Genomic DNA, 27,739 nt, shown 5'->3' on the forward strand with positions numbered 1-27,739 from the left:
CTCCTCCTGCCCCCAATCCCTCCCAGCATCAGAGTCTTTTCCAATGAGTCAACTCTTCGCATGAGATGGCCAAAGTACTGGAGTTTCAGCTTTAGCATCATTCCTTCCAAAGAAATCCCAGGGCTGATCTCCTTCAGAATGGACTGGTTGGATCTCCTTGCAGTCCAAGGGACTCTCAAGAGTCTTCTGCAACACCACAGTTCAAAAGCATCAATTCTTGGGCGCTCAGCCTTCTTCACAGTCCAACTCTCACATCCATACATGACCACAGGAAAAACCATAGCCTTGACTAGACGAACCTTTTTTGGCAAAGTAATGTCTCTGCTTTTGAATATGCTATCTAGGTTGATCATAACTTTCCTTCCAAGGAGTAAGCGTCTTTTAATTTCATGGCTGCAGTCACCATCTGCAGTGATTTTGGAGCCCCCAAAAATAAAGTCTGACACTGTTTCCACTGTTTCCCCATTTATTTGCCAATGAACTGATGGGACCAGATGCCATGATCTTCGTTTTCTGAATGTTGAGCTTTAAGCCAACTTTTTCACTCTCCACTTTCACCTTCATCAAGAGGCTTTTAGAGTTCCTCTTCACTTTCTGCCATAAGGGTGGTGTCATCTGCAAATCTGAGGTTATTGATATTTCTCCTGGCAATCTTGATTCCAGCTTGTGTTTCTTCCAGTCCAGAGCTTCTCATGATGTACTCTGCATATAAGTTAAATAAACAGGGTGACAGTATACGGCCTTGACGTACTCCTTTTCCTATTTGGAACCAGTCTGTTGTTCCATGTCCAGTTCTAACTGTTGCTTCCTGACCTGCATACAGATTTCTCAAGAAGCAGATCAGGTGGTCTGGTAGTCCCATCTCTTTCAGAATTTTCCACAGTTTCTTGTGATCCACACAGTCAAAGGCTTTGGCATAGTCAATAAAGCAGAAATAGATGTTTTTCTGGAACTCTCTTGCTTTTTCTATGATCCAGTGGATGTTGGCAATTTGATCTCTGGTTCCTCTGCCTTTTCCAAAACCAGCTTGAACATCAGGAAGTTCATGGTTCACATATTGCTGAAGCCTGGCTTGGAGAATTTTGAGCATTACTTTACTAGCGTGTGAGATGAGTGCAATTGTGCGGTAGTTTGAGCATTCTTTGGCATTGCCTTTCTTTGGGATTGGAATGAAAACTGACCTTTTCCAGTCCTGTGGCCACTGCTGAGTTTTCCAAATTTGCTGGCATATTGAGTGCAGCACTTTCACAGCATCATCTTTCAGGATTTGGAATAGTTCAACTGGAATTCCATCACCTCCACTAGCTTTGTTCGTAGTGATGCTTTCTAAGGCCCACTTGACTTCACATTCCAGGATGTCTGGCTCTAGGTCAGTGATCACACCATCATGATTCTCTGGGTCATGAAGATCTTTTTTGTACAGTTCTTCTGTGTATTCTTGCCATCTCTTCTTAATATCTTCTGCTTCTGTTAGGTCCATACCATTTCTGTCCTTTATCGAGCTCACCTTTGCATGAAATGTTCCTTTGGTATCTCTGATTTTCTTGAAGAGATCCCTAGTCTTTCCCATTCTGTTGTTTTCCTCTATTTCTTTGCATTGATCGCTGAAGAAGACTTTCTTATCTCTTCTTGCTGTTCTTTGGAACTCTGCATTCAGATGTTTATATCTTTCCTTTTCTCCTTTGCTTTTCGCTTCTCCTCTCTTCACAGCTATTTGTAAGGCCTCCCCAGACAGCCATTTTGCTTTTTTGCATTTCTTTTCTATGGGAATGGTCTTGATCCCTGTCTCCTGTACAATGTCACAAACCTCATTCCACAGTTCATCAGGCACTCTATCTATCAGTTCTGGGCCCTTAAATCTATTTCTCACTTCCACTGTGTAATCATAAGGGATTTGATTTAGGTCATACCTGAATGGTCTAGTGGTTTTCCCTACTTTCTTCAATTTAAGTCTGAATTTGGCAATAAGGAGTTCATGGTCTGAGCCACAGTCAGCTCCTGGTCTTGTTTTTGCTGACTGTGTAGAGCTTCTCCATCTTTGGCTGCAAAGAATATAATCAGTCTGATTTCGGTGTTGACCATCTGGTGATGTCCATGTATAGAGTCTTCTCTTGTGTTGTTGGAAGAGGGTGTTTGTTATGACCAGTGCATTTTCTTGGCAAAACTCTATAAGTCTTTGCCCTGCTTCAGTCCGTATTCCAAGACCAAATTTGCCTGTTACTCCAGGTGTTTCTTGACTTCCTACTTTTGCATTCCAGTCCCCTATAATGAAAAGGACATCTTTTTTGGGTGTTAGTTCTAGAAGGTCTTGTAGGTCTTCATAGAACCGTTCAACTTCAGCTTCTTCAGCGTTACTGGTTGGGGCATACCTGTCGTCAAGTCAGTGTTTAAATTCAACCAATGTATCCAATACAAAGGAAAACCATAAAATCTTTAAAAATATTCAGGGTGATTTATGGGTAAAATCATGACATGAAAAATGTCATTGTCAAATAAAATTAGAATAAGTTATTGAAGAGTATTTATAGGCAAAGAGGTTTTGTGTTTTTATTTTTAAAAGGATATGTGTTTGGTGTATATATATATATATATATATATATAAATCCACATATGTTCATATATGCATGGAAAACATTAGTGTATTAACAGCAATCATATCTGGGGAATGGAATTGTGTGATTTGAGAAGTGCACAGAAGAATTTATTCTCATTTAATATTCTTAAGTATTTGAATTTTTATAATAACAAATCATCATTTTAATAAATTTAAAAAAGAGCACTTCAGTGAGAACATGTAGTGTAACTATTCTGTTCTAATCTGTTTAAAGTGGGCTTTTCAAGATAACTAGCCTGGGAGACAAATCTGGGTTTCACTGTCAGTTCTGCTATAAACCAATTTAGATATAGAAATAGGCTATCCAAGAGGTAGCATTATTTCATTGCTTTAAATTTTTTCCAAATTTTTATATGTATAACTGAGTCCTTTATTGCACCCCGAAATGAAAACAACCTTGTAAATCAACTATACTTTGATAAAGAAATATTTTTAAGTATCCAAATAATTTTAAAATATTTGTAAGTTATTAAAGAACATATATGTAACATATGTAAATTATGTGGCATGATATTATGCCTCTCCATGAATTTGTTATCCAGCACAAAATCTTCAAATTTGACATTAACCCACATTCTCCTCCCTTGCTATCCTGCCCATGTAACCATCTGCCTGAGTTTTGCATTTATCAGCCTCTCACTTTTGAAAACACATAGTTTTACACATGCCTTAGGAACACATTTTGTCTTGTTTGTTTTTGAGTGGTGGTCTCATTATAGTATGAATCTCCTGGGAATTGCTTTTCACTCAAAATTATGTTTCTAAGGCTCATCCTTATGGGTAGCTGTAGTTCACTGATTTTCACTGCTGCGTATTACTTCACTGAGTAAATAGACTATCAACATTTATTTCCTGTCATTGGATTTGGGGGATATTTCCAATTGTTTCTGCTGCTACAGAAAGTGCTGCTATGAACATTCCAAAATATGTGCAAATTTCTCGAGAATGTATATGTAGGAGTGGAATTTTGGAATCTAGGTAGATTTACAAGGAATTGCCAAATTAGTTTTAAAAGTGACTTATAAATTTACACATACTATACATCATAATATACACTGAAAATTCATGTTTTTCCATTCTCATCCTTGGCTTTGACAAGTGTTTAATCTAGTAGTAATGTTAATCGCTCAGTAGTGCCCAGCTCTGTGCGACCCTAGGGACTGTAGCCCGCCAGGCTCCTCTGTCCATGGAATTCTCCAGGAAAGAGTACTGGAGTGGATTGCCATTTCCTTCTCCAGGGGATCTTCTTGACTGAGGGATCGAACCAGGGTCTCCTGCATTGCAGGCAGATTCTTTACCATCTGAGCCACATATCAACAGTATTTCAAATGGGGTCTTAATTTCTATTTTATTTACTAAAGAAATTGCTCACTTTTTTGTATGTGATTTGGCTACCTGCATTTTTCTTTTGTAAAGCACCTGTTCATAGTTGTCTACTTACAATGCCCTTACGTTGTAAGCACTTCATAAATGTTTGTTGACTAAATGGATGAATTCTCATACAGCAAAATAAGACTTAGGAGATGTACTTGTTAATTTAAGAATGATGTTTAATCACAAAGAACTATGGGCCCTACTCCCTTCAGTTCAGCTTAGTTCAGTCGCTCGGTCGTGTCCGACTCTTTGCGACCCCATGAACTGCAGCATGCCAGGCCTCCCTGTCCATCACCAACTCCCGGAGTTCACTCAGACTCACGTCCATTGAGTCAGTGATGCCATCCAGCCATCTCATCCTCTGTCATCCCCTTCTCCTCCTGCCCCCAATCCCTCCCAGCATCAGAGTCTTTTTCAATGACATTGTATTTTACTTTCATTGTATAGTCAATGTTATATGACTGATTGATAACTGAGGTTATTCTTTTGCATGATGGATTTTTTATTTTAAAAAGTCTTTATATGATTATGTTAAAGATGATTTTTGCATATTATCTTTGGGAAAGTTCTATTATTTACTTTTAATAGCAACAGAGGAGTTCTAAATTTTGTTCTAGTAGCTAAACAATGCAAATTGTGCTTCTGTTCTCAGAATTAAACATTTTTTCAGAAAAACATGAATATTGGATCTAATTCCAACAAACAAATTAGCAGGATTTTTTCTAACATAAAATGAATACTCTAAGTAAATAGTTTTGTGGATGTGATTTTATTCTATGTTCAAGAAAAAGTGTAAATAGCTATTCCTGTCACTGTTGTGTACTAATTCTTGTGAACAGATATGTCATTAGAAGAAAACAATATTGACAAAATTCTATCAATTACCTTTATTTTTATGATTTTTTCCTAAATATTTCCAAATTAGAAACAGGCGATTATTACATAATTCTGTCTGATAGGTGTTCCACCGAAGCATGATGAAAAAACTACCTTTCTCTAGGGAAACCAATTAAGTAAGGAAGGCATTTGACAGCAAAAATTTTAAAAAGTTGGGATTTCCTTGGTGGTCCAGTGGCTAGGACTCTGTGCTTCCAATGCAGGGGACCCAGGTTCAATACCTGGTCAGGGAGCTAGATTCCACATGCCACAACTAAATATCCTGCATTTGGCAGCTGGGACCTGGCACAGCCAAAAAAAAAAAGTCAAATAGGAGATTTACTTCTACATGTCTTCTCCAGTATGTCTCCTAAGGATGTTACGGGAATGTTCTGTTCAGGTCTCCCTCCAGAGAAAAAACTTAACCACTTAGCTGGATCGACAGAAATAATCAACAAACCATCTATAACAGAAATAAGAAAGAGTTTTATTTGAACCACACGGAGAATATAGCCCAGGAGACAGCCTCTTAGATAACCCTGAAGAACTACTCTGGAGAAATATGTTTTTTTCAGTACAGTTGTATATCTTGTCAGAACAAAGAACATCAAAGGAGTCAGTGGTACGTTCCTTAAATGTTAAAAAACAAAAACAAAAACAAAAAGCCGATCAGCACAAACACAGCAAGTCAGTGTGGCCTTGACACCTGGAAAGGGAGTTTTATCACTGAACGAAAATCAGCATGGGCGTGCCAGGAAAGGAGGCATTTAATCTTTGTCTTCAACATGGACATTCTTCTCTGCTGATCAGTCACCTTTTTCTTTAATAATTAAAGCAGATGTACAATGTATGTTTGATAGGCTGCAAACAGAATGTGTTAGCATAAAATTCAAGTTAACTTGTGTGTAACTCAGGATGACTTCACCATACCTCATTATGTAAGAATCTCTCATCAGCTGTAAAAAGTGCAGTTAGTCAACAAGCTCCGTCTGTGGGTGCCTTCAGACTCTGCTTCAGTCTTCAAACCAAGGCCACTCACCCAGGATAGACCTCGGTCTCTGGTTCGGCATGGTGAAAGTGCTGGCCATCTCTGCCGTTAGTGGGGATCCTCACGGGCAAGCTCTGCTCTTGAGCTCCCCGTTATGCTCTAAGCCAAGACCATCAGTCCCGCTGTCATAGTCTGAGGCTCTCTCCCCAGTGCTGTTTCCTCCCCAGTTCATCTCTAAATTTTGTTCTGGCTACCCCTCAATCAGCCTTTTGCCCTCCTAACTCTGTCTTGATGTCAGCTTCCCCTACTACCCACTGACGCATCTTTAAGTAAAATGCTGGATAGTGGCATTTGTTTTTAGTGACATGCATATATAGTATGTAGATGACTGAAGTCCACTACAGGGAAAAATTATTAGTAACTATTTTAATTGACTTTGGATTGATAGATTAGTGATTGGGCTTTTGAAAGCAAGCAGATGTTTCCATCATATAAGACCATGGATTTGAGAAATGTATCCATAGCTTGAAAATGCTTTACATTAAAAAAAAAAAAAAAAACTTTTTTACAAGTGGTAATATTCAATGTAGAAAACCCCACGGCATCATTACTTGATAATACTGATATTAGTGGCTATCATTTATTGAGTACTGACTCTATGGCAGGAAATGTGCTAAGCATTTTACATACATTATCCCATTTAGTTCTAAAGGCTGATGTCTAAACAATATTAACTCATGAATTAGTTAATTGCTCTTAAGAGTTTCAGCTTTAGCCAGGAAGTACATTAGTACTAGATCTGGAAATTGCTATCCTGGCTATATAATGAATGTGTTCATTCAAATGTTAATGTACAATGGTGGATCTTGGGAACAGAAATGTTACAGTGCTCAGTAGCTTAGTCCAGTAAAGTGTATACCATAGGAGTAATTATGAACTTTGTAACTACTTTATTTATTTACAGAAAGTACTATTTTCTCTAGGTGAAAAGAATCACATTTCTAACACGTGACTTGGAAAATTATGATAAATCTGTGTTTGATTTATACCATTTCCATTCATGTATTTCTTTTGAAATCTGAGTCAATGGATATGAAATAAATTTTTCTTATGTAGTGTACTACATAAGAAATGTATTCTATATAGGTAGAATACTCAGAATGGCTATTCTCTTGCTCTCTGTACATTCCCTGCTTGACCAGTGCCTGGTGAACATGATTTCCCCTCCCACTCTGCCACCTATCGATCGTTCTAGAATGACTCCACCTGCTAGTTTATTAAAGGGATATGTCTGCCCTCGGGATGGTTGTGAGGGTTGTTAATCTGAGGAGATTTTAGGGACATGCCCTAGCTGGTGATTTCCCTGGTAACTGATGAGCCAACCTGACATCAATTCTGCCTGTAAATGATAGCTTCCTTATCCCCCACACCCACTAGTGAAGATGCCATGTCCTGTCTGCCATCTACAGTGGGATGTTGCTCCAGGACCTTTTGCTTCAGAGGTGGGTGTGAAATCCCCTATCCAATAAACCATTGATGTCTCGGTTGCCATCTCTGGGCTCTTTCTTTGGTCTTGAGGCTGGGCAACTACAAGGCTTGCAGGCCTTCGCGATGCAGCCCGATAGGGAGTATATCAAGAACAGGAAAAGTTGCCTGAGAGTGGAGTCAACACTACCAGCTCCCAAGGTATGGATCCCTGACTATTTGGAATGAGGTTGGATTTACTCAAATGCTTTTCCTAACATTGATTTTTCTTCTTTAGCCTTTTTATATGGTGGATTATGTTGATTTTTGTTTTTTTAATGTTGAACTATCCTTGCCTATGTGGAATAAATGCCACTTGGTAATGGTATATGCTTTTTTTTTTTTTTTAACAAATTGTTGGATTTGCTTTGCTAATATTTTATCGAGGATTTTGCATCTAAATTCTTTTTTGTTTCTTCATTGCTGCACATGGGCTTCCTCCAGCTGCGGCAAGCAGGGGCTACACTCTAGTTGGAGTACACAGGCTTCTCATTACGGTGTCTTCTTTTATTGTTCAGCACAGGCTCTGGGGTGCTTGGGCTTCAGCAGTTGTGGCACATGGGCTTAGTTGCCCTGCCTGTGCCATACAAGATCTTCCTGGACCGGTGAAACCTGTTTCCCCTGTATTGGCAGGTGGGCTTTCAACCCCTGGACCACCAGGGAAGTTCCGCATCTAAGTTCTTGAGAGAAATTGGTGTGTAGATTGCTTTTTGTACTGTTTTTGTCTGGTTTTGGTATCAGAATAATACTGGCTTTATAAAATGATTTGGAAAGTGTCCCCTTTCCTTCTATTTTCTGGAAGAGTATATAAAACATTAATTTGTTTATGTAAAACATACATTAATTTCTTAAACATTTGATAGAATTTTCCTGTGGAACAATCTGGGCCTGGAGATTCTTTTTTGGCTTTCAGGCTACAAATTTCATGTTTAAAGAATCATGTAGATTAATTCATGCTAGTTGAGTTTTGATATTTTGTAGTTTTTCTCTGGCTGTTTTTAAAGGAAAGAGGAAAACATTAAACAAGAGAGTCACATATAATATGCAGATTTTACTAGTAATTTGAGACATTTGCAGAGTGTGAAGTATCTTCTACTCAGGATTTAACTATCATGGACTTGTTAATCATGAATCTAAACCATTGCTAAATGTAACATTGAGGGCCTTGTTTTTCTTTCTTTCATCCCAAATTTCTGATTTTATTGGTTCTCTTTTCAGATTATTGAGAGTAAATGATTCAATTTTTATGCAACTCAAACCCCAAGGTCCTTTCATACATGGAGTCTGGAAAATAGAAATATCTTCTGCTATTGAAATAATACTCCAGGTTGTTGTTGTTTTGTCACTAAGTCACGTCCGACTCTTTGCAACTTCATGGGCTGTAGCCCCCCCAGGCTCCTCTGTCCATGGGCTTCCCAGGCGAGAATACTAGAGTGGGTTGCCATTTCCTTCTCCAGGGGATTTTCCCAACCAGGGATTGAACTTGTGTCTCCTGCGTTGGTAGGTGGATTCTTTACCACTGAGCCACCAGGGCAGCCCCAACACTCTAGATAATACATGTTTGTATTTTTACAGTTGTATTGGTCTCATATACAAATACAAATAGCAAGATAAACATGCCTTCCAATGATGATGAACGTTTAAGAAAATGCATATATTCATTTTATAAATCTAGTATTCAAGAATGTTTCCTTTTTTACATCTCTGAATCATTTGGGAGTATTTCTTCTGTGTGGTCTTGATTTTATAGGGTGCATTGGCTAGTGTAATGCTGGCAGCAGTAACACTATGCTGCTGCTAAGTCGCTTCAGTTGTGTCTAACTCTGTGTGACCCCATAGACGGCAGCCCACCAGACTCTGCCATCCCTGGGATTCTCCAGGCAAGAACACTGGAGTGGGTTGCCATTTCCTTCTCCAATGCATGAAAGTGAAAAGTGAAAGTGAAGTCATTCAGTCGTGTCTGACTCTTAGCAACCCCATGGACTGCAGCCTACCAGGCTCCCGTCCATTGGATTTTCCAGGCAAGAGTACTGGAGTGGGTTGCCATTGCCTTCTCCAGTAACACTATAGATCGCAGTAAATCAAATTAACTTCATAACAATGCTCCTGGTAAAAGTTAATCAGACAAAAATGTAAATTTTATTTCCTTTATTGAAAAGAAAATCTTGGATTGTTTAATATGATACTTAATAGGGAAAAGGCCAGTTGTTTGAGTACATTGAGGAGTGGTAAAATCAGTCTTTTACTTTGTTCAATTAAAGATACTTGATCAAAGAATTGCAGCGTTCCCCCTTCTGAGACAAATAGGAGAATCTTCAGTTTGAATGTGTTGTTTTCACTTTATCATTTTCTAAAAATTCTGAGTGTACTTATCATAGTGTTAAACAGAACACTATTGTAACTTTGTTTTGAATTCAACTGCTGCTATCTGCTGATTGGAAATTAAAAGTGCATTTAGGGTGCTTTCAAAGGCTCCCACTATTAACTTGAAGAAACATAGGTCTGAGGCAAGAATATTTTCAGCTTTTATAATAACTCACAGTAATCCATGATTTGGGACTTATATTTTTTTTTCATTATAGAAATTTAAAAGTATACACTTTAATGTGGTTTATGAAAATATCCAATTATCCATGAGCCTCCAAATGTTCTACTAAAAAAGGAACCCAATCAACTGAGTGGCAATTCAATGATATTGGGAAAGAGAAATTTAATTCCATGACCTAGGAAAGCCTCAGAGAAGGCAATGGCACCCCACTCCAGTACTCTTGCCTGGAAAATCCCATGGACGGAGGAGCCTGGTAGGCTGCAGTCCATGGGGTCACTAAGAGTCGGACATGACTGAGCGACTTCACTTTCACTTTTCACTTTCATGCATTGGAGAAGGAAATGGCAACCCACTCCAGTGTTCTTGCCTGGAGAATCCCAGGGGCGGGGGAGCCTGGTGGGCTGCCGTCTATGGGGTCACACAGAGTCGGACACGACTGAAGCGACTTAGCAGCAGAAAAGCCTGAGGAGGGTACTTTTCTTGTCTTTTTAGGCCTAGTGCCTTTCATTAAGCCTTCTCTACAGCAGACACTCAAAAAAATACATGTTCATTAAACAGCAAATCATATTCACCTGGCTTCCGTGGTGGCTCAGACAGTAAAAAATCTGCCGACACATGTGGGAGACACGGGTTTGATCCCTGGGTTGGGAAAATCTCCTGGAGAAGGAAATGGTAACCCACTCTAGTATTCTTGCCTGGAGGATTCCATGGACAGAGGAGCCTGGCAAGCTAAAACCCATGGGGGTCACAAAGAGTCCAACACGATGAACACTTTCACTTTCATATTCAAATAGCTTCTTATTTTTTCCCAAAAGGCCTAGGTGCCTCACATACAGATGACTTATATAATACAAAAGAATACTAATGACTTTAATCAAACAGAAGGAAATGGAACAAGCAAAGAAACAAATTCAAAATAAATAAAAAAACAAGTTTGGAGGTGGTAAAACAGCCTTTGATAAACATATGGATTTGGTTTCACATGGACAGATTAAAAATACAGTGACTCATAAACATGCAATTAAGTATTATGGAGTTTTTTAATTGACCTTTTTGCCTTAGGCATCTTACCCTCAGGTGAGTCAAGTATTAGCTAGGCTACTATTAGTAATCCTTAGATAATTACTGAGATTTTTGCTTTACACTATGAAAACTACATACCATCTCATAGGACTTGGACAACTATGAACATAGCTCCCTTCAAAAGTAATTTTTTCTAGATAATTGTCCAAGAAACATACTGGAGAGGAAGCTGTCCTGAACTGTAAGTTGCAGATTCCAAATGTCAGTTGCCAATTCTTATTCTCTTTCTGGGAGATCCCCTTCTTTCTGCTCCTCATCCCTCACCTGTTGCCTGCAAGGTCCTTAAAGTTGACTGCTGCCCAACCTGCTCATTTAGGGCTGGCCCTGCTATGGCTAGATGTGGGATCAGCCTCTACTTGGAGTGTGGCCAACCTCATTCCAAGTGCCATACTCCTAGGTTCACCGTCACATGACTGCTGGGGAAGCGCACTTCTCTTCATTCCAGTAGTCTGGCACCGTGGGGCAGACTGTAGCCGCAGTGATGACACTGCCAATGCAGTGAGAGCTGGCTTGCCTCAGGCTAACTCTGCATCTTATGTTTGTTTGAGGCAAACCCAGGAATGCCAAGATAACCAGGGGTGTGCTGAAGCCATCATTCTTGACTGGGTCAAACTACATCTTGGAGAAAAGTATGAACAGCAGGGATTTGAGAAAGATCTATAAACATAACTTACCCAATTCAGTTCAGTTCAGTCGCTCAGTTGTGTCCAACTCTTTGCGACCCCATGAATCGCAGCACGCCAGGCCTCCCTGTCCATCACCAACTCCTGGAGTTCACTCAAACTCATGTCCATCAAGTCGGTGATGCCATCCAGCCATCTCATCCTCTGTCGTCCCCTTCTCCTCCTGCCCCCAATCCCTCCCAGCATCAGGGTCTTTTCCAATGAGTCAACTCTTCGCATGAGGTAGGCAAAGTACTGGAGTTTCAGCTTGAGCATCATTCCTTCCAAAGAAATCCCAGGGCTGATCTTTTCCTTCAGAATGGACTGCTTGGATCTCCTTGCAGTCCAAGGGACTCTCAAGAGTCTTCTCCAACACCACAGTTCAAAAGCATCAATTCTTCAGCGCTTAGCTTTCTTCACAATTACATTTTCACAGTTGTTTGATTGTATTTCCAAACACACAAAATTAAAAAAAAAAAATGCACTATGTTGGATTTTGAATTTAAATTGGACCCAAAATGTAAGCATATTGGTTTAGTCTTTGGCTGGTTTAAAACGTTCCTCTGGGGGATAAAACATCCACAAACAAAACTAGACCCAAACTGTTCTATAGGATTACCCTTGTATACTTCCAATCTTACGTGATTTACCACTGCAGAAAATGACTCTAGGATAAGCTCCCAGGAATAATATCCCAAATCTTACTACAAAACTGACATGAGAAAGAAACCACCACTGCTTAATAGTGCAGGGCTTCCTTAAGGGTGATGAAAATGTTCTGGAACTAGAGAGAAGTGGTGTTTGTACAGCTGTACTGGTTGCCACTGAATTACTTTAAAATGGTTAGTTTTAGGTTACATGACTTTCATCTCAAGAAAAAAAAGTAAAAACAACAACAACAAAGGGAAAGAGGGAAAAATCACCACCGTGTTCTGCCACCTCTGAGCACTAAAATCTAGGAAATTGACTTTCCTGTCACATGAACACCAATGCCATTTCACAAACACGCTCCTTGCAACCATGACGCCCTCTGCAAGGCAGACAGACTTGCCATGATTCACAGTAGCATATGGGACATTGTGTAGGACTTGTTTCTTCATGTTTCTTAGTGCAGGTTTTCTAATTGCTAACACACAGGTCTGTCTTCTAGCAGCAAAGAGGACTTGAGGAAGCACGACTCATAATATGGAGATTTAGTAAACTATAGAAGGCCATTCAAGAGATGGTATGACTGTATGACTTACTACATCCTCCTTGCCATGTGGATGTCATGGATACTGACTGAGAATTTAAGCCTAAGAGAGAGGAGACCTTGGCACATTTTATCAGAAGACCAAGCAAAAGCTTGGTTTCACAACAACACCATATCTTTGGGGGGTCATTATACTACAGTCAATATTATTTGGAGTATATACTCCATCACTTGTTAAATTGGCCTGCGTTCTTCTTCCCAGCATCACTTCCCAGGAAGTATGCTTAGCCATTGACCTACCTTAGAGGGGGCACCAGAGATGCCACCCATGAAGATATTCACAAAATTAAATGTTTTATGTATTTTTAATGAAAATATAGCTGATTGAAAATATTAGTTTTAGGCATACAACAAAGTAATTTGTTATATATATTTTCAGATTATTTTCCATGATAGGTTATTACAAGATATTGAATAGAGTTCCCTGTGCTATACAGTAAATCCTTGTTGCTTATCTATTTTATGTGTAGTAGATCATATCTGTTAATCTCATACTCACAATTTATCCATACTTCCCTTTGCCCTTCAGTAACCATAAGTTTAGTTTCTAGTTTCTTTGGGTTTTGTATATAGATTCATCAGATTCATGTTGATGTATGGCAAAAATCACCACAATATTGTAAAGCAATTAGCCTCTAATTAAAATAATTTTAAAAATTAAAAAGTATTATTTTTATATCCTACATGTGTTATATTTTTCTCTTTCTTCCCTTAGTATGATAATCTCTAGGTCCATTCATGTTGCAGCAAATAGCATTACTTCATTCTTTCTTACGGCTGAGTGATATTCCATTGCGTGTATACCACATCTTAAACCAATCATCTGTCGATGGGTACTTGGGTTTTTTTCCTATCTTGGATACTGTAAATAGTGCTGCTATGAACATTGGGGTGCATGTATCTTTTCAAATTAGAGAATTAGAGTTTTCTCTGGATGTATGCCTGGGATTGGGATTGCTAGATAATATGGTAGCTCTATTTTTAGTTTTTTAAGGAACGTCCATGCTGTTTTCCACAATGGCTGCACCGATTTACATTCCAACCAACAATGTACAAGGGTTCCTTTTCCACATACCCTCTCCAGCATCTAATTATTTGTAGATTTTTTGATAGCCATTCAGGTCAGTGTTATGTGATGCATCATTGTGGATTCGACTTCCATTTCTCTAATAATTTGTGATATCAAGTGTCTTCACGTGCCTGTTGGCTGTCTTCTTTGGAGAAATGGCTGTTTGGGCCTTCTGCTCATTTTGTGAATAGGTTGGGTTTTTTGATATTGAATCATTTGAGCTATTTGGATATTAACCACTTGTTGGTTGCATCATTTGCAAGTATTCTCTCCCATTACATAGGTTGTCTTTTTGTTGATGGTTTCCTTTGGTGTCATATGGCCTCAGACACATAGCCAACATGATACTCAACAGAGAAAAGCTGAAAACCTGTCAGCTATGGTGTGGAGTGGGCTGGTGCTAGGGCCTGGCTGCTGTGGCTGCGGGAATGGAGGTGACTGTGCTACCACTTGGGACTTAAGCTGCCTGCACACAGGCCTCTCCCAAGACCTGTCCACCCCAGATCTGGCCTCAAGTTACAGTGTGGGGTGGGTGGCCCTGGAGAGCTCCCACTGGGAAACAAACCACTACGTATTCCTCTCCAGGGACTGTCTGCCCCGAGATATGCATGGCACTGCCCTGTGTGTGGGCTGACAAAATCCCCCACCACGTGCGCTGACAGTGGGTTCCTATGCTGGACCTGTCCCCCTCTGCCTGTGCTGACACGGGGCTCTGAGGTTCAGCCTGAACCACACCCCAGGCCCTCTAGGTTGTCTCCACATAATTAGACAGAGTCCTATCCCAGGGCGTCTATGCTGGAGATTTAATGTCTACCTGCTCTACATTCTAGCTGCCCTGCTCCACACACCTTTGGGACTGAGAAGGGTGGTGAGGTGGCAGCTGTCAGCACTGGTCTCTCTCCACTCTGATTGCTAGCAAGGCAACATGTACACACGCCTTGCAAGCAGAGTCCGGGCCACTCCAGCTTCTCTGACTCACAGACCTCCCAGCAGGCAAGGGGGCTCCCCAGGGCAAGAGCCTGCCCATGTGGACCTTCCCTGCTTCACAGATCCCTTCCAGGGGTGCGGATCCCAACCTGATGCCTTTTATTTTTTGGTCCTATCCAGTTACACGAAAATCTTTTTTCAGCTTTGGTTGTGTAAGTGGTCTTTTGCTGGTTTTCAATTGGTTTTATGGGAGAATTGTTCTACATGGAGGTGTATTTTTGATGGGTTCATGGGGGTAGGTGAGTTCTAGGTCTTCCCACTGCACCATCTTGATGCTCCCTCCCCTAAGTGGTTTTATATCCATAATAACAGAATTTTATGCTCACACAGAGTATAATCTGGCTCAGAGGGTCTGGGCTGATCTTGAACCTCTTATAATTGCTTAATAATGTCATCTCCTGTCTGTCATTTTGGAGATGAGTGGCAGAGGGTATCAGAGATGAGTGCCCCAAATGATGCTTGGATAAGGACATAATCAAGATAAACCTCCAGATTCTCAGTTAAAGCAGAACTAGAAAAGTAGTCTGATCACACCAAATTGTGGCACAAGACAAGAAAATTCAAACAGCCCTGGGGTGAAAAAGCAAAATGATACTGTTGATCCCTCCCAAGTGAAGTAAACAACGGGTAGTCTAGGTGGAGAGGGCCAGAAGGAAAGGCATGGTCAAGTTCATGGCAGCCCAGCATTAGCCTGGACATTTACTCAATTATGAACCACATCGAGGACCAAGTCAACACAGATGGAACTATCTTATTCTGCTATGTCCAGTCCTCAGTAAAACCCCAGAAGCCACGATTTCTTTTGAGGAGACATACTTGAGATTTGAAGGGTGAAATGTATGAGCAATGAACAACTGGGAAAAAAAGATTTTTTAAGGATATTTAGAGATGGGAATACTAGACCACCTGACCTGTCTCTTGAGAAACTTATATGCAGGTCAGGAAGCAACAGTTAGAACTGGACATGGAACAGCAGACTGGTTCCAAATAGGAAAAGGAGTACGTCAAGGCTGTACACTGTCACCCTGCTAATTTAACTTATATACAAAGTACATCATGAGAAATGCTGGGCTGGAAAAAGCACAATCTGGAATCAAGATTGCCGGGAGAAATATCAATAACCTCAGATATGCAGATGACACCACCCTTATGGCAGAAAGTGAAGAGGAACTAAAAAGCCTCTTGATGAAGGTGAAAGAGGAGGGTGAAAAAGTTGGCTTAAAACTCAACATTCAGAAAACGAAGATCATGGCATCTGGGCCCATCACTTCATGGCAAATAGATGGGGAAACAGTGGAAACAGTGTCAGACTTTATTTTTTGGGCTCCAAAATCACTGCAGATGGTGACTGCAGCCATGAAATTAAAAGACGCTTACTCCTTGGAAGGAAAGTTATGATCAACCTAGATAGCATATTGAAAAGCAGAGACATTACTTTGCCAACAAATGTCTGTCTAGTCAAGGCTATGGTTTTTCCAGTGGTCATGTATGGATGTGACAGTTGGACTGTGAAGAAAGCTGAGTGCTGAAGAATTGATGCTTTGGAACTGTGGTGTTGGAGAAGACTCTTGAGAGTCCCTTGGACTGCAAGGAGATCCAACCAGTCCATTCTGAAGGAGATCAGCCCTGGGTGTTCATTGGACGGACTGATGCTAAAGCTGAAATTCCAATACTTTGGCCACCTCATGTGAAGAGTTGACTCATTGGAAAAGACTGATGCTGGGAGGGATTGGGGGCAGGAGGAGAAGGGGACGACAGAGGATGAGATGGCTGGATGGCATCACTGATAGACTCCAGGTGTTGGTGATGGACAGGGAGGCCTGGTGTGCTGCAATTCATGGGGTCACAAAGAGTCAGACGTGACTGAGCGACTGAAATGAACTGATAATAGCTCCAAAAATCAAATACTTATGTTTAATTCTAATATGTTCAGAATCTGTATGCTGAAAACTACTATTCCTTTCAGTAGTAGGAACTGAAAGGAACCAAAATCAATCTAAATAAATAGAGATATATTATGTTCATAGACTGAAAGTGTGAAGATGTAAAATTTCCCCATATTGATCTATAAATTTATCACAACCAAAATCTCAGTAGGAATTTCCCAGATACTGATTTTAATATCTTTTTCCATTAATAGTGATAAGGGCATCAGTTTTCTAACCAAATTATAAACAAAATTTCCTTTACTATACCCTTAGCAGTTCCCTACTTACAGGATAGTCATGTATTATGCTAAATCATTGCAATCATCTGCTGCATTATTGCAAAACACTAATGAAGTGCTCCAGTCACTGATATGAGGTTATTACTAGCTGACTTTGATGTGTTATTCCAGGACACACATCCTGGAGACTGGTTCACCATCTAGGATCACCAGAGAAAGTATCCCGTGGACCTTGCTTAAGGGGCCATCCCAAGTTCTCTTTGCCCCATCATTGCTGAAAAGTGCCACAGCTCCCAGGATTGGGTCCATGCTTCCCACCACCAGAAGATAATGGGATGTTAGTGGAGCTGCTATTACTTGCTGTTATCTCCCATGATCCTCCTGTGAAGTGGATATGAAGATAAACACTACACACGCGTATCACTTCCTTGTATTAACTGGGACTTTTATTACTTACATGTTCCACTGGGTAAGATCCTTAAAACTGAGATTTCACCAAAAATAAGTTAACAAATAGAAATAGGACTTCAAGCTCATGGGTATACCCCACTAAGTACTCCAAATATCAGGAATGGATCACTCCTACCCCTTAACACTCTAAGATAATCAAATTACTAGCTATATCTGACTCCCTACTCATACTTAACCAGTTTAACCTCTCCAGTTGGTCCTTTCGATGCTGAGCAGTTTATCCCACAGGCTTTAAAACTCTTGCTATTCAAAGTGTGGTCTATGGGTCAGCAGCATCAGTATCACCTAGAAGCTTGTTAGAAATGTAGAATCTCAGACTTCATTGCAGACCTGCTGAATGAGAATCTGTTTTACCAAGATTTCCAGGTGATTCACGTGTACATTAAAGTTCGACAGGCATTGCTTACAAGGACTTAGCTCTACCTTCCCATTGGTTAACTAAGTCCTTGTGAAGACACACTGGGACCCAGTAACAATAATCAAGGTCAGCTGTGCACCACAGAAAATGAACCATCACCAATCTAATGATTGTTCCTACTGGTTATTTGGTTGGTCACTGAGGGTCCTTTTTGAGATGAAAGGGAACTTTTTCTCCAGAATTTAATTTGCCACTCCACAGCTAGAGAGGGTTGGCTTTATCAAACAGATTCATTGATGAGCTCTAATAGCTTCCTGTTAGCACCTTTAGAATTTTCTATGTATACCATCATGTCATCTATGAAAATTGAGTTTTACTTCTTTTCCACTTTGGAGTCCCTTTCTTTCTTTTCCTAATTTCTGTGGCTAGGACTTCCAAAACTATATTGAATAAAAGTGGCAACAGCAGACCTTCTTGTCTTGTTCCTGATCTCAGAGGATATGCTTTTAGCTTCACACCACTGAGAATGATGTTAGCTGTGGGTTTGTCATATATGGTCTTAATCATGTTGATGTATGTTCCCTCTATGTCCATGTTCTGGAGTTTTATCATAGATGGGTGTTGAATTTTGGGAAATTTTCCTGCATCTACTGAGATGATCATATGGTTTTAATTCTTCTAGTTTGTTGATGTGGTGTACCATACTGATTCATTTGTGGGTACTGAAGAATTCCTGCCCCCTGGGATAAAGCCCACGTGATCATGGTGTATGACCCTTTTAACACATTGTTGGCTTTTACTGGCTAGTATTTTGATTCTTTTCGTGTCTATGTTCATCGGTGATATTGGCCTGAAACTTTTTGTGGTATAGGAATTTTATAGTTTTGAAGTGCTGACAATATTCTATGTGACAACTGTAGCACATTGTCTTGATTTGTCTTGACTCATAGACTTGCAGAAAATTAACTGAGTGAATGTAACATTCAGATGGAAGTTCTCTGGTTGACCTTACTGGGATGAACATTGTATAGTTTTGCTTAAAAATCTCCTAACAAAGTAAAACATAGCTGCCACTATTCCTCAGTATAAATAACAGCTTTTCCAAGACAAGTTCTGCAGCAAAAACTGGCAATCTTGCTCCAGGATAAAAGGACTTAGAAACACATTCCAAACTCCACTAAAACGGAACCTCTGTTCTGAAGGTAATATAGTTGGACTAATTATAATATTGGCACCAGTGAGGAAAAGTGTTAATAGTAATAATAATGATGATAATATATTATTTACTATTTGGCAAGCACATGCATATATGAATACAGACTAAATCTCATGTTACACAATTTTCAAAAACTGGCATGCTTGTCTCTTACTGTTAGAAGCCTATGGTTAATGACTGCTGAAGGAATGTGCAGAGTATGTGGTATGATATGCCTAATTCTCTCCAAATGTAGAACAACAACAAAAAAGTAGAAGAAAAGGTGCAGTAGTTTAAGAATGCCAGAACCAACCAACCAGTGGTGTGTTCTTTTCTGATATATATAAAGTTCTTCACACCACATTTTTTCAAGTGCACTGGGTTTAGCTATAAGAAAATTCATTTGGGGGCCAGAAATTAATCACATACAGTATGCTGAAAAAAAGTTTCTTCAAGAAAAGCTGTGGGCAAACCAGCCTAACACAACTCTCATTACTCATCTGTTAGAACTTCACAGTTACGGCACAGTAATTGGAGGTACAAGTTGAAGTTGGTTGACTTGTTCTTTGGCTTCCTCTCCAACTGGCTGCTCACAAGGCCACAGCGGGCCCATAATGCTAGAAGTCTTCTCCCTGGTCTTTACGTACACAGTCCTATTATGGAACTTGTTGGTTTCAACAATGAAGGGAAGATTGATGGTCTCATCCCATCAATCAGGAACAGGACAGGGAGCTATCTTGGATTAAAGGAGTTTAATTCTGACTCACATACAGCTGGTACAAACAGAGGGCAATGCTGGTTAAATTAAGCCTTTTCCTGTATACTTATGCTGTGAAAACTTATTCAAAGTGTACACTCACTTAACCTCTTAAAAAATCACATGGCAGAAGATGTTCATTTATGTAGTAAGTTAGTCATCTGCAGATGTGTGGATAATGGAAATCTAACATAACTCAAACAATACAAACTCTACCACTTGCTCTTGCCATCAGAATTTGGAAATCTCAGTTCAAAACACTTCCTCTACCAAGCGTAGTGAGGGGCAGTATGAGCCACCTACCTGCTACTTCTTGTATATTTACAAAATGCTGACTCTTGATGAGAAGAGACCTTTATTTTTAAAACAATTATATTTTTAAAAACCTAAATTGGGTCACTTTATTTTCAGGATAAGAGTTGATCCATGTTTTCAATTTATTACCATACACAAAACATTTTATTAAAAAAAATAGGGTAGACTGCCACTTCAACATCTTCATGTAAAAACTTCACAGTGCAAGAAAGTGATTAAGTAGGAAGACATCTAAAGCCAGCTAATATTTTAATTATAGGGCAGAATATTTTTTTGTGATTCTTCCTAAAAAATGTTGGCACACTCATTAAATGCCCAGGTTACAAAAATCACTTAGTATCACTTCTTACCCTCCGGTATATTTTAAAAATCTACAAAGCATCATATTAAATGCTGGTGGGAAAGAGAGTGTAAGACTCTAAAAAACTAGCACAGTAATTTAAAACCAACTAGGAGAAAGCACCCCCTCCCCAAATACTTCTGTATGTAATCTTCTGTCCCTTAACCACAGTAACAAAGTAAAAAACCATTATACCTTTAAAAGAAGCTAAAAAGGAAAAGATTTCACTTCTCCTTTGAAAACACCACTTCTTACCTCTTAAAGAGAGAAATTTTCACTTTGGGTATGTTGGGGGGTTGTTTCATAAATAAAAATATCAAATTTATGTCAGTTGTACAAATGTTTCATTTAGGAAACAAAGCAAACACTTTGATTCAGAGGATTTTAAAATATTTCATCACTACAAGAAAAGTGTAATTTTAAGCTAAAAAATTGTAACACATTGAACTAATATCCACTGGCATATCCTATTGTTTCTCATAAAATGCATAATTAAGGAGTAATAGGTCACATTAGCTAATCAGCCCCGGGCAAACCCCATACACCCGCAGCCTCAAGATCCTCCTTCTTACCTGAGGCTCCAGGGCTAACAGCCCTTTAACGTCCCTTCCCGTTTACAAATTTGTGTGGAATTGTTAAGCTTACATAACCCTTTGGAGAATGAGGTGTCTCAACTTGTCTTTTCCAGATAAATTTCCCCATTTAAGTATTATAGCTGTTCTCTAAACATTTAAAATCTTACTTTAAAATTTATTCTCAATATACTTCCCTGTCAGCTTAAAAGATGAGGGAAGACTAACAACTTAAGTCTCGCGGCATGCTGGTCTCCTCGGCTAGGTGGCTGACAGTGATTGGCAGATATTGCTTGAGACCTGACTCTATCGGGGCAGCTTTGAGCCATACTCTGAGTCTCAAAATGAAGGTGATACCACCTGTTTGGTATTTCTTAAGCCTGACAGAGTTATCATTATATACCAGATATACCAAAAATTTGTATATTACAAATTACCATATGAATGCAAATGATTTTTGTGATAAGCCCAAGGTGACTTTCTTTCCTGAGGAAGTACAGATATCCTGAGGAAGTATAGATAGATAAGTTTTATAACATGTTTTTCGTCAATACTTGTGCATTTATGGTTTTAAACCTTTGGTTCCGTGACTCTCCTCCTGTTGTCAACCTGTCTCCTGCTTCTAATTATGCTTCTAATTGCAACATTTTGTGTCTCTTAGAGTCCATAAGTCTGACCTTTCCATAGATGAATACCAAAACCTACAGATCTGTTGCTTTAGCAAATGTGGTATCTTCATTACTCACTTTAAAAGTGTGATTTTCTAACTAGCCAAGGCATCAGACTCATCTAGGAAGTGTTGTAAAAATTGAGATTTCTGGGCTACGGCTATAGTCTGATTCTGTATGTCTAGAGTAAGACCCAGAAAAACCTTCTCAAAAGCTCCCCCAGGTAATCTCAACAATCATTAGTATAGTTTCTAGGACTCAATGTTCTGCCCTCAATTTCTTAAATTCAATCTAGAATTTTAGCAGCTGGTTGTTTTTAGTACAAAAATTTCCCACTGCATTAATCATAAGCACATTCAAAGTACGCTGCCCATGATCTTGGCTTAACTCCGTAGGAAACTAGTCATTACAATCCTTTGCAATAAAATTAAAAAATGATGAATTAACTTCAGAGTGAAGACAATGCATGTAGATGCTGAAAGGTGGCTGGCTGTACACTTACAGGGTGCCTTTTTGCTGCCTTAATCGCAGTCTGAGGATCATTCGTATCGCATTTGTCGTTACTAAATAAAATCTGGCAGAACTCCTCTAAAACAGAAAGATGGCTAACCGGCTACTCAGTATTAAGGAACTGTTTCTAGCAGACATAAAAGTATTTTTTAAAAAACAACCACACAGCTTCCTGTAGAAATGCAGACTTTCACGCTTCTGAAGTCTATCGTAAAGAGAAAGTTGACCAAAACTACTGTTGCTTAAAAATATGTTCAGTTAACTGTGAAAATATAGGTGTAAAATAGGTACAACTTCGTCCTTTACGAGATTCAACAAGTGTAAATGAAATTAATCTTCCACCTATGCTACCTATCCAAATAGTTAACTGCGAACACGACGCATGAAGTATTTGGTATAACGTAGTTCTGATACCACCCCTTCCAAATTTAATAAAAAGCCACATCCGGATTTTCCCAGGGGTCCCAGTGCGTCTAGGCACTGCGGAATGTCGTCATGTCTTTTGGCTCTCTGCTGGGGACGCACCAGTCGTCAGCCTCGTGGTTGGTGTTGTAATGCTTCCAGGCCGCTTTGTTATACACCGGGAGTCTTTCTATCGATTCTGTTGACAGAGCCTGGGAGGAAAAGCAGGAACTACGTCAGGCACTTTTTGGGGAATCTATTATTTGAGAAAAATCTACAATGGCAAAAAGTTTTACTACAAATTAAACCATACTCTATATTGGATTTGTATTTTATCAATCATAAAACTATCTACATACATTTTAAACTAGAGCACACATCTGAAACGTGTTACTTACTAAAAGCTTATGGCAACTGCTTAGCGTGCATGTTGAGTTTATTGCATGCAGTATTCTCTAACCAGCCTAGAAGTTGCTGGTTTTGAGTTTTACACAGTGTCATAGACATTCTTATAAAATCTGATCAACAGAAGTTCATTTTCAACAGAAGTTTAAAAAGTCAGTTAAGTGTAAAAGCACAAAAATTCACACAGGTACCTTAATATATGTAATGTAAAAGCACTTAATGAAATCTGGGCTTGAGCCTGTGTCTTTTCCTACCATTAAAGTCACCAATTTTAGTTATAGCATATGTGATTTCCACATCATGCACAGCTGACCCTCGGCATCACTCCCAACCCCACTGGATACCAAAATCTGCCGATGCTCAAGTCCCGTATATAAAATGCTGCAGTATCTGCATATCATCTACACACATCCTCCTGCAGATTTTAAATCACCTCAAGATTAACTACAATAGCTAATACAATGTAAATGCTATACAAATACGATAAATATGTAAATAGTTGCTGATGTGCAAGAAAAGCAAGTTTTGCTTTTTGCAACGTTCTGGTATTTTTTTTCTTCAAATATTTTTGATTCATGCTTGGATCTATGGATGCAGAACTCGGGGATATAGAGGGCAGACTGTAATTTCATGTTTCCAACATTATCGCCATTAAGTCACTGTTCTATTTCGGCTTCCTGTGTATCACTGAGATAAACTATGTTCCTCATTATCTTCAAATTAGGATATGTTGTTAAGATTTCAACTTTAAGCAAAAGGTATTCCCTAAGATGCAGAAAATATTAAACTAGAAGTTTAATTCCAGTAATGGTAAGGAAGGATATTTTAATTTAATATTTAATTCTGTGTGTTGGGGGGGGGTTGTTTCATATATAAAAATATCAAATTTATGTCAGTTGTACAAATGTTTCATTTAGGAAAGAAAGCAAACACTTTGATTCAGAGGATTTTAAAATATTTCATCACTACAAGAAAAGTATAATTGTAAGCTAAAAAATTGTAACACACTGAACTAATACAAATCATCCACTGGCATATCCTATTGTTTCTCATAAAATGCATAATTAAGGAGTAATAGGTCAAAGATCTTTTCCCAAGTTCTGTCACATTAGCTAATCAGCTGCGGGCAAACCCCATACACCCGCAGCCTCAAGATCCTCCTTTCTTACCCGAGGAAATAATAAAAATATTACACAGAATATTTTTAATTATTCTGTAAGACCTCCTGTATTCTATTTTTTTCCAAAATGGAGCTAAAAATCTTTCACCTATACTTATATTTTTTTTATGCCACAACTGCCATAACCCCCTGATCTATAACAAAACAAATAAAAACATTATATTTGATGATAAAAAAGGCAACATGAAGGCAATATTTTTAAGTTCCTCACAACTGAGATGGTTGAGAAAGAAAACTTTTATCTTCAAAGAACAACATTCTCAGACAAATTTACTTTTTCTAATGTAGTCTTCAGCATTTCCTATCAAATAGGTGCCATCTAGTGGCCAGAATAAGAGTAACTAGAGTCACTAAAAACGGAGGCACCTCCACCAGTCCACGGCTGAAGCAATGCAGCACGCTGGTGGGGCTAAGGGCCTTCTGTCCCTGTAATAGACACTGATGTGTCAGATAAACACATGGAACATCCCAGGTAAGTCTGCTTCCACCAGGTGAGCTATATGCCTACCAAGGGTCCCCTGTAACTGTTCCTAAATTTGTTAGTATATTTAAATCTGTCCCTGTAATTTAATCTAAATATTGCTTTTAACAAAGCACACAAAAATGTAGGGGTGGTGTGGGGGGAAGGTTCTCTGAAAACTAAGATGACGTTTCATAAAGACTCGTGAAGGAAAGTTATATAAAAACTGCTGTCAAAAAAGAGAAGACAACTGTAAGAACTGCATAAAAATCAGTAATGATTATGCACTTGGCTGTTTCTTTGATTAAAGAAACCAAAACAATGTACTGTAGGTATAGCTTCTGTAAGAAAGACAATTAAAACTTCAATCTGAAGACCCATATGCAAATGAAGGGCCTTAGCAAGTATATCAAAGACTGGTCAATCAACGTCCATTCATGTATCTTAAACTACAAATTTAATTTTAACATAACTTTTTGACTGCCCACTTTAACCCAGTTTTTCTTCTACTAACAATCATAGTCCTGATCACTATGGGTAAGGGCATTTCTTTCCCACAAAGAGATCATTTGTCAAAACAGATGAGATCCTTGTTTAAAAAAAAGAGAAAACACAGATGTTTGTATTTTAATAGCATGAGGTAGAAGAAAGTCTCATTACAGTTAAATACTGGTATCTTACAATCAAAAAGTCCCAGAAGTACCATTAAGTCCAGAAGACTATGGTCTTTACCTTAATGTAAATGACTGCATCTGTCCCATAGCCCTCTAGGGAATAGAGCTTTAGATCTCCTTGGAAATACTGCGCATAAAGGCGTGATATGGGCAATCCATAACCAAAACCAGCCTGTTTGAGAAAAAATGAAATTTTATTCAGAAACCCACACACTGAAATACTTCTCTAATTAAAATAAATGCTACTGGAGTATCCCAGGGCTATCAGGGCCTGCATCTAAAAGACCCGTTAGTACTTAAGTAGTGAAAGTGATCAAGCTGCAGCCTAGCTGAGCACTGTATTAGATGGCTTCCCTCTGGTCATTTGAAATTCCTTTTTCCTGTAAAACAACCTGTGGGGGTCTAGAAAGAGGATGCTTCTCTCTTCTTTACTGGCCTGCTCCAGAGTATCCCTATACTGCTTTCGGCGATATCATTTAAAACATGTTCTCTCTTTCAGGAGCAAGAGTAGAAAGACCTGGTGGCAACCTCACAGATGCATCTCACGACTTCATACCATGAATACCATACTCAGCCTGAGTCCTGAACCTGGAGAGATCCCTAATAGGTCAACTCTCTTAATACTCAATGACAGGTCATCTCCCCCAGTTAGAAATCTTCAAAGCACCCCAACACCCACCAACCCTCACCATCTCCAACCCATTGCCTTGAGATAAAAATCCAAGCTTCTAAAAGAGAGCTCGCAAGATGCAACAAGACCAGGTGTGTGCCTCCCACTTTTCAGTCCAGCTAAAGCTGTGTCTTTGCTCATTCTGTTCCCGGTATCTGGAATAGCCTTTACCTGGATAAATCCTATCAGTTCTTTAATATGAAGCAGAACATTTGGATAAGTGTAAAAAAAAAAGATTTTTTTTATCACCAACTCAGGTGTTTAATGATATTTCATATAATAGTTTAGTGAAGAGTGTATGTTGATTCAGGAATCGGTGCTAGTAACAAATCCAGGCTCTGGCCTTACCTATTGCCACCATTTTTCACTTGACTTTTTAAACCAGAGTTTCTGTTTGCCCCTCCAAATAAACTACCCATTCTCCACATTTCCCCTTGTCCTGGGAGGCTGGCCTGAGTTGACAGGAGCAGACTTCTGTGGCCTCTGCCTATGTGTCTAGCCAATGGGGAGTCCAGCAGGAGTCTTGCAGGGAGCCATTCAGGGTCATCATCCCCTGCTCCTGGGCAGGCTAGGCCCTGGGGAGTAAGCAGCTGCTCTCTAACACTCCCTTCCGGGTTCTGATGACTTCTCTTCCCTGAGTCAGGTGGTGACAGCTCTGCTGCTGCTAGCCTGGATTCCTATACTATCCCATCCCTCTTTCTGTAATTTGTCTCTTTATAGATAAGCCTTTCATGAATCATCATAATTTGAACTATCTCTTTCCAAGTGAGACTCTGACGGGTACATTAACTGGTTCCACTTCTGCACGAGCAGGTGGCTTAGGATCCCGTAGTACCCAATCTACTTCATCACTGCCTCTCCCTCAGCCACACGCCTGTGGACCCCTCAGGCTTCCCTGTAAGTAGTTAGAAGAAACTAACTTTCTTTAACTAATGCTAACTAACATCGTGGGCTTGGCCCACTGCTGGGTCTGCACAGTGTCCCCCACCAGCCAAACATGGACTGCCCTGTCACCACAGCCTCTCTCGGGGCCAAGCCCAAAAGACAGGACTGAAAGCAAATCCTACCAGTGGGTGGAAATCGAACTGGAACACCTACATGGCCCATGGGCAGCGGCAAATGGGCTGGCTGGTCAGAGACTTGGAAAGAACAAAACTGGATAACTGACGAGGAAGAGGGAAATGTGGATAGTCCTCTTTGAATGGCTTACGGCATGAAGACATTCCGTCCCTGCAGATGCGCACCTGAAGGCACCCACGTGAAGGCAGCTCAGTAATCAGCATGACCGGATGGCTGCCCCAGTGCTTGCTTACTGGTCCCCTTACAAAGGGGTCATAATAGCAGGGGTCATAATAGCTCTGTGAAAGCTCAACCACCACAGGCTTACCCTCGGGAAGGCTGTGTAGGTGTGTGGGCAGCCTGTGTCATGTCAACCCTCCTGTTTTTCTTAAAAACTCACATAAATCTTGCAAACAACTCTTACACAGCATTTACTACGCGCCAGGTACTATTAAAAAATGTGTTTACATATATTAACTCAATCTTCACAATAACTCAATCTTCAAGGCTGGGGAAATTGTGGTACTGAGGGGTCAATACTATTCCCAAGGCTGAACAG

General features: G+C 39.6%; 1 protein-coding gene and 1 non-coding gene across 3 annotated transcripts in view; one reads left to right on the forward strand and one right to left on the reverse strand.

The window, feature by feature from the left end:
- The first annotated feature begins 5,045 nt into the window (after positions 1–5,045).
- On the forward strand, positions 5,046–5,118 carry TRNAG-UCC (transfer RNA glycine (anticodon UCC)). The gene has a single exon. It is a non-coding gene; the product is annotated as a tRNA-Gly (tRNA).
- Positions 5,119–20,261: 15,143 nt separating this feature from the next.
- PDK1 (pyruvate dehydrogenase kinase 1) overlaps positions 20,262–27,739 on the reverse strand; it is a 42,272-nt gene continuing 34,794 nt past the window's right edge. Inside the window, exons 10-11 of one of the 2 annotated variants that reach the window (NM_001205957.1) lie at positions 25,510–25,623; positions 20,262–22,944 (exon numbers count right to left, since the gene is read on the reverse strand). In NM_001205957.1, the coding sequence (NP_001192886.1) occupies positions 22,804–22,944; positions 25,510–25,623 (255 nt within the window). In that variant the 3' untranslated portion in view covers positions 20,262–22,803. The remainder of the gene's footprint in view (positions 22,945–25,509; positions 25,624–27,739) is intronic. The other variant, XM_024975305.2, reaches the window with a different exon arrangement.

The sequence above is a fragment of the Bos taurus genome, chromosome 2 (genome assembly GCF_002263795.3).
Source record: "Bos taurus isolate L1 Dominette 01449 registration number 42190680 breed Hereford chromosome 2, ARS-UCD2.0, whole genome shotgun sequence".
In the NCBI taxonomy this organism is placed as follows: domain Eukaryota; kingdom Metazoa; phylum Chordata; class Mammalia; order Artiodactyla; family Bovidae; genus Bos; species Bos taurus.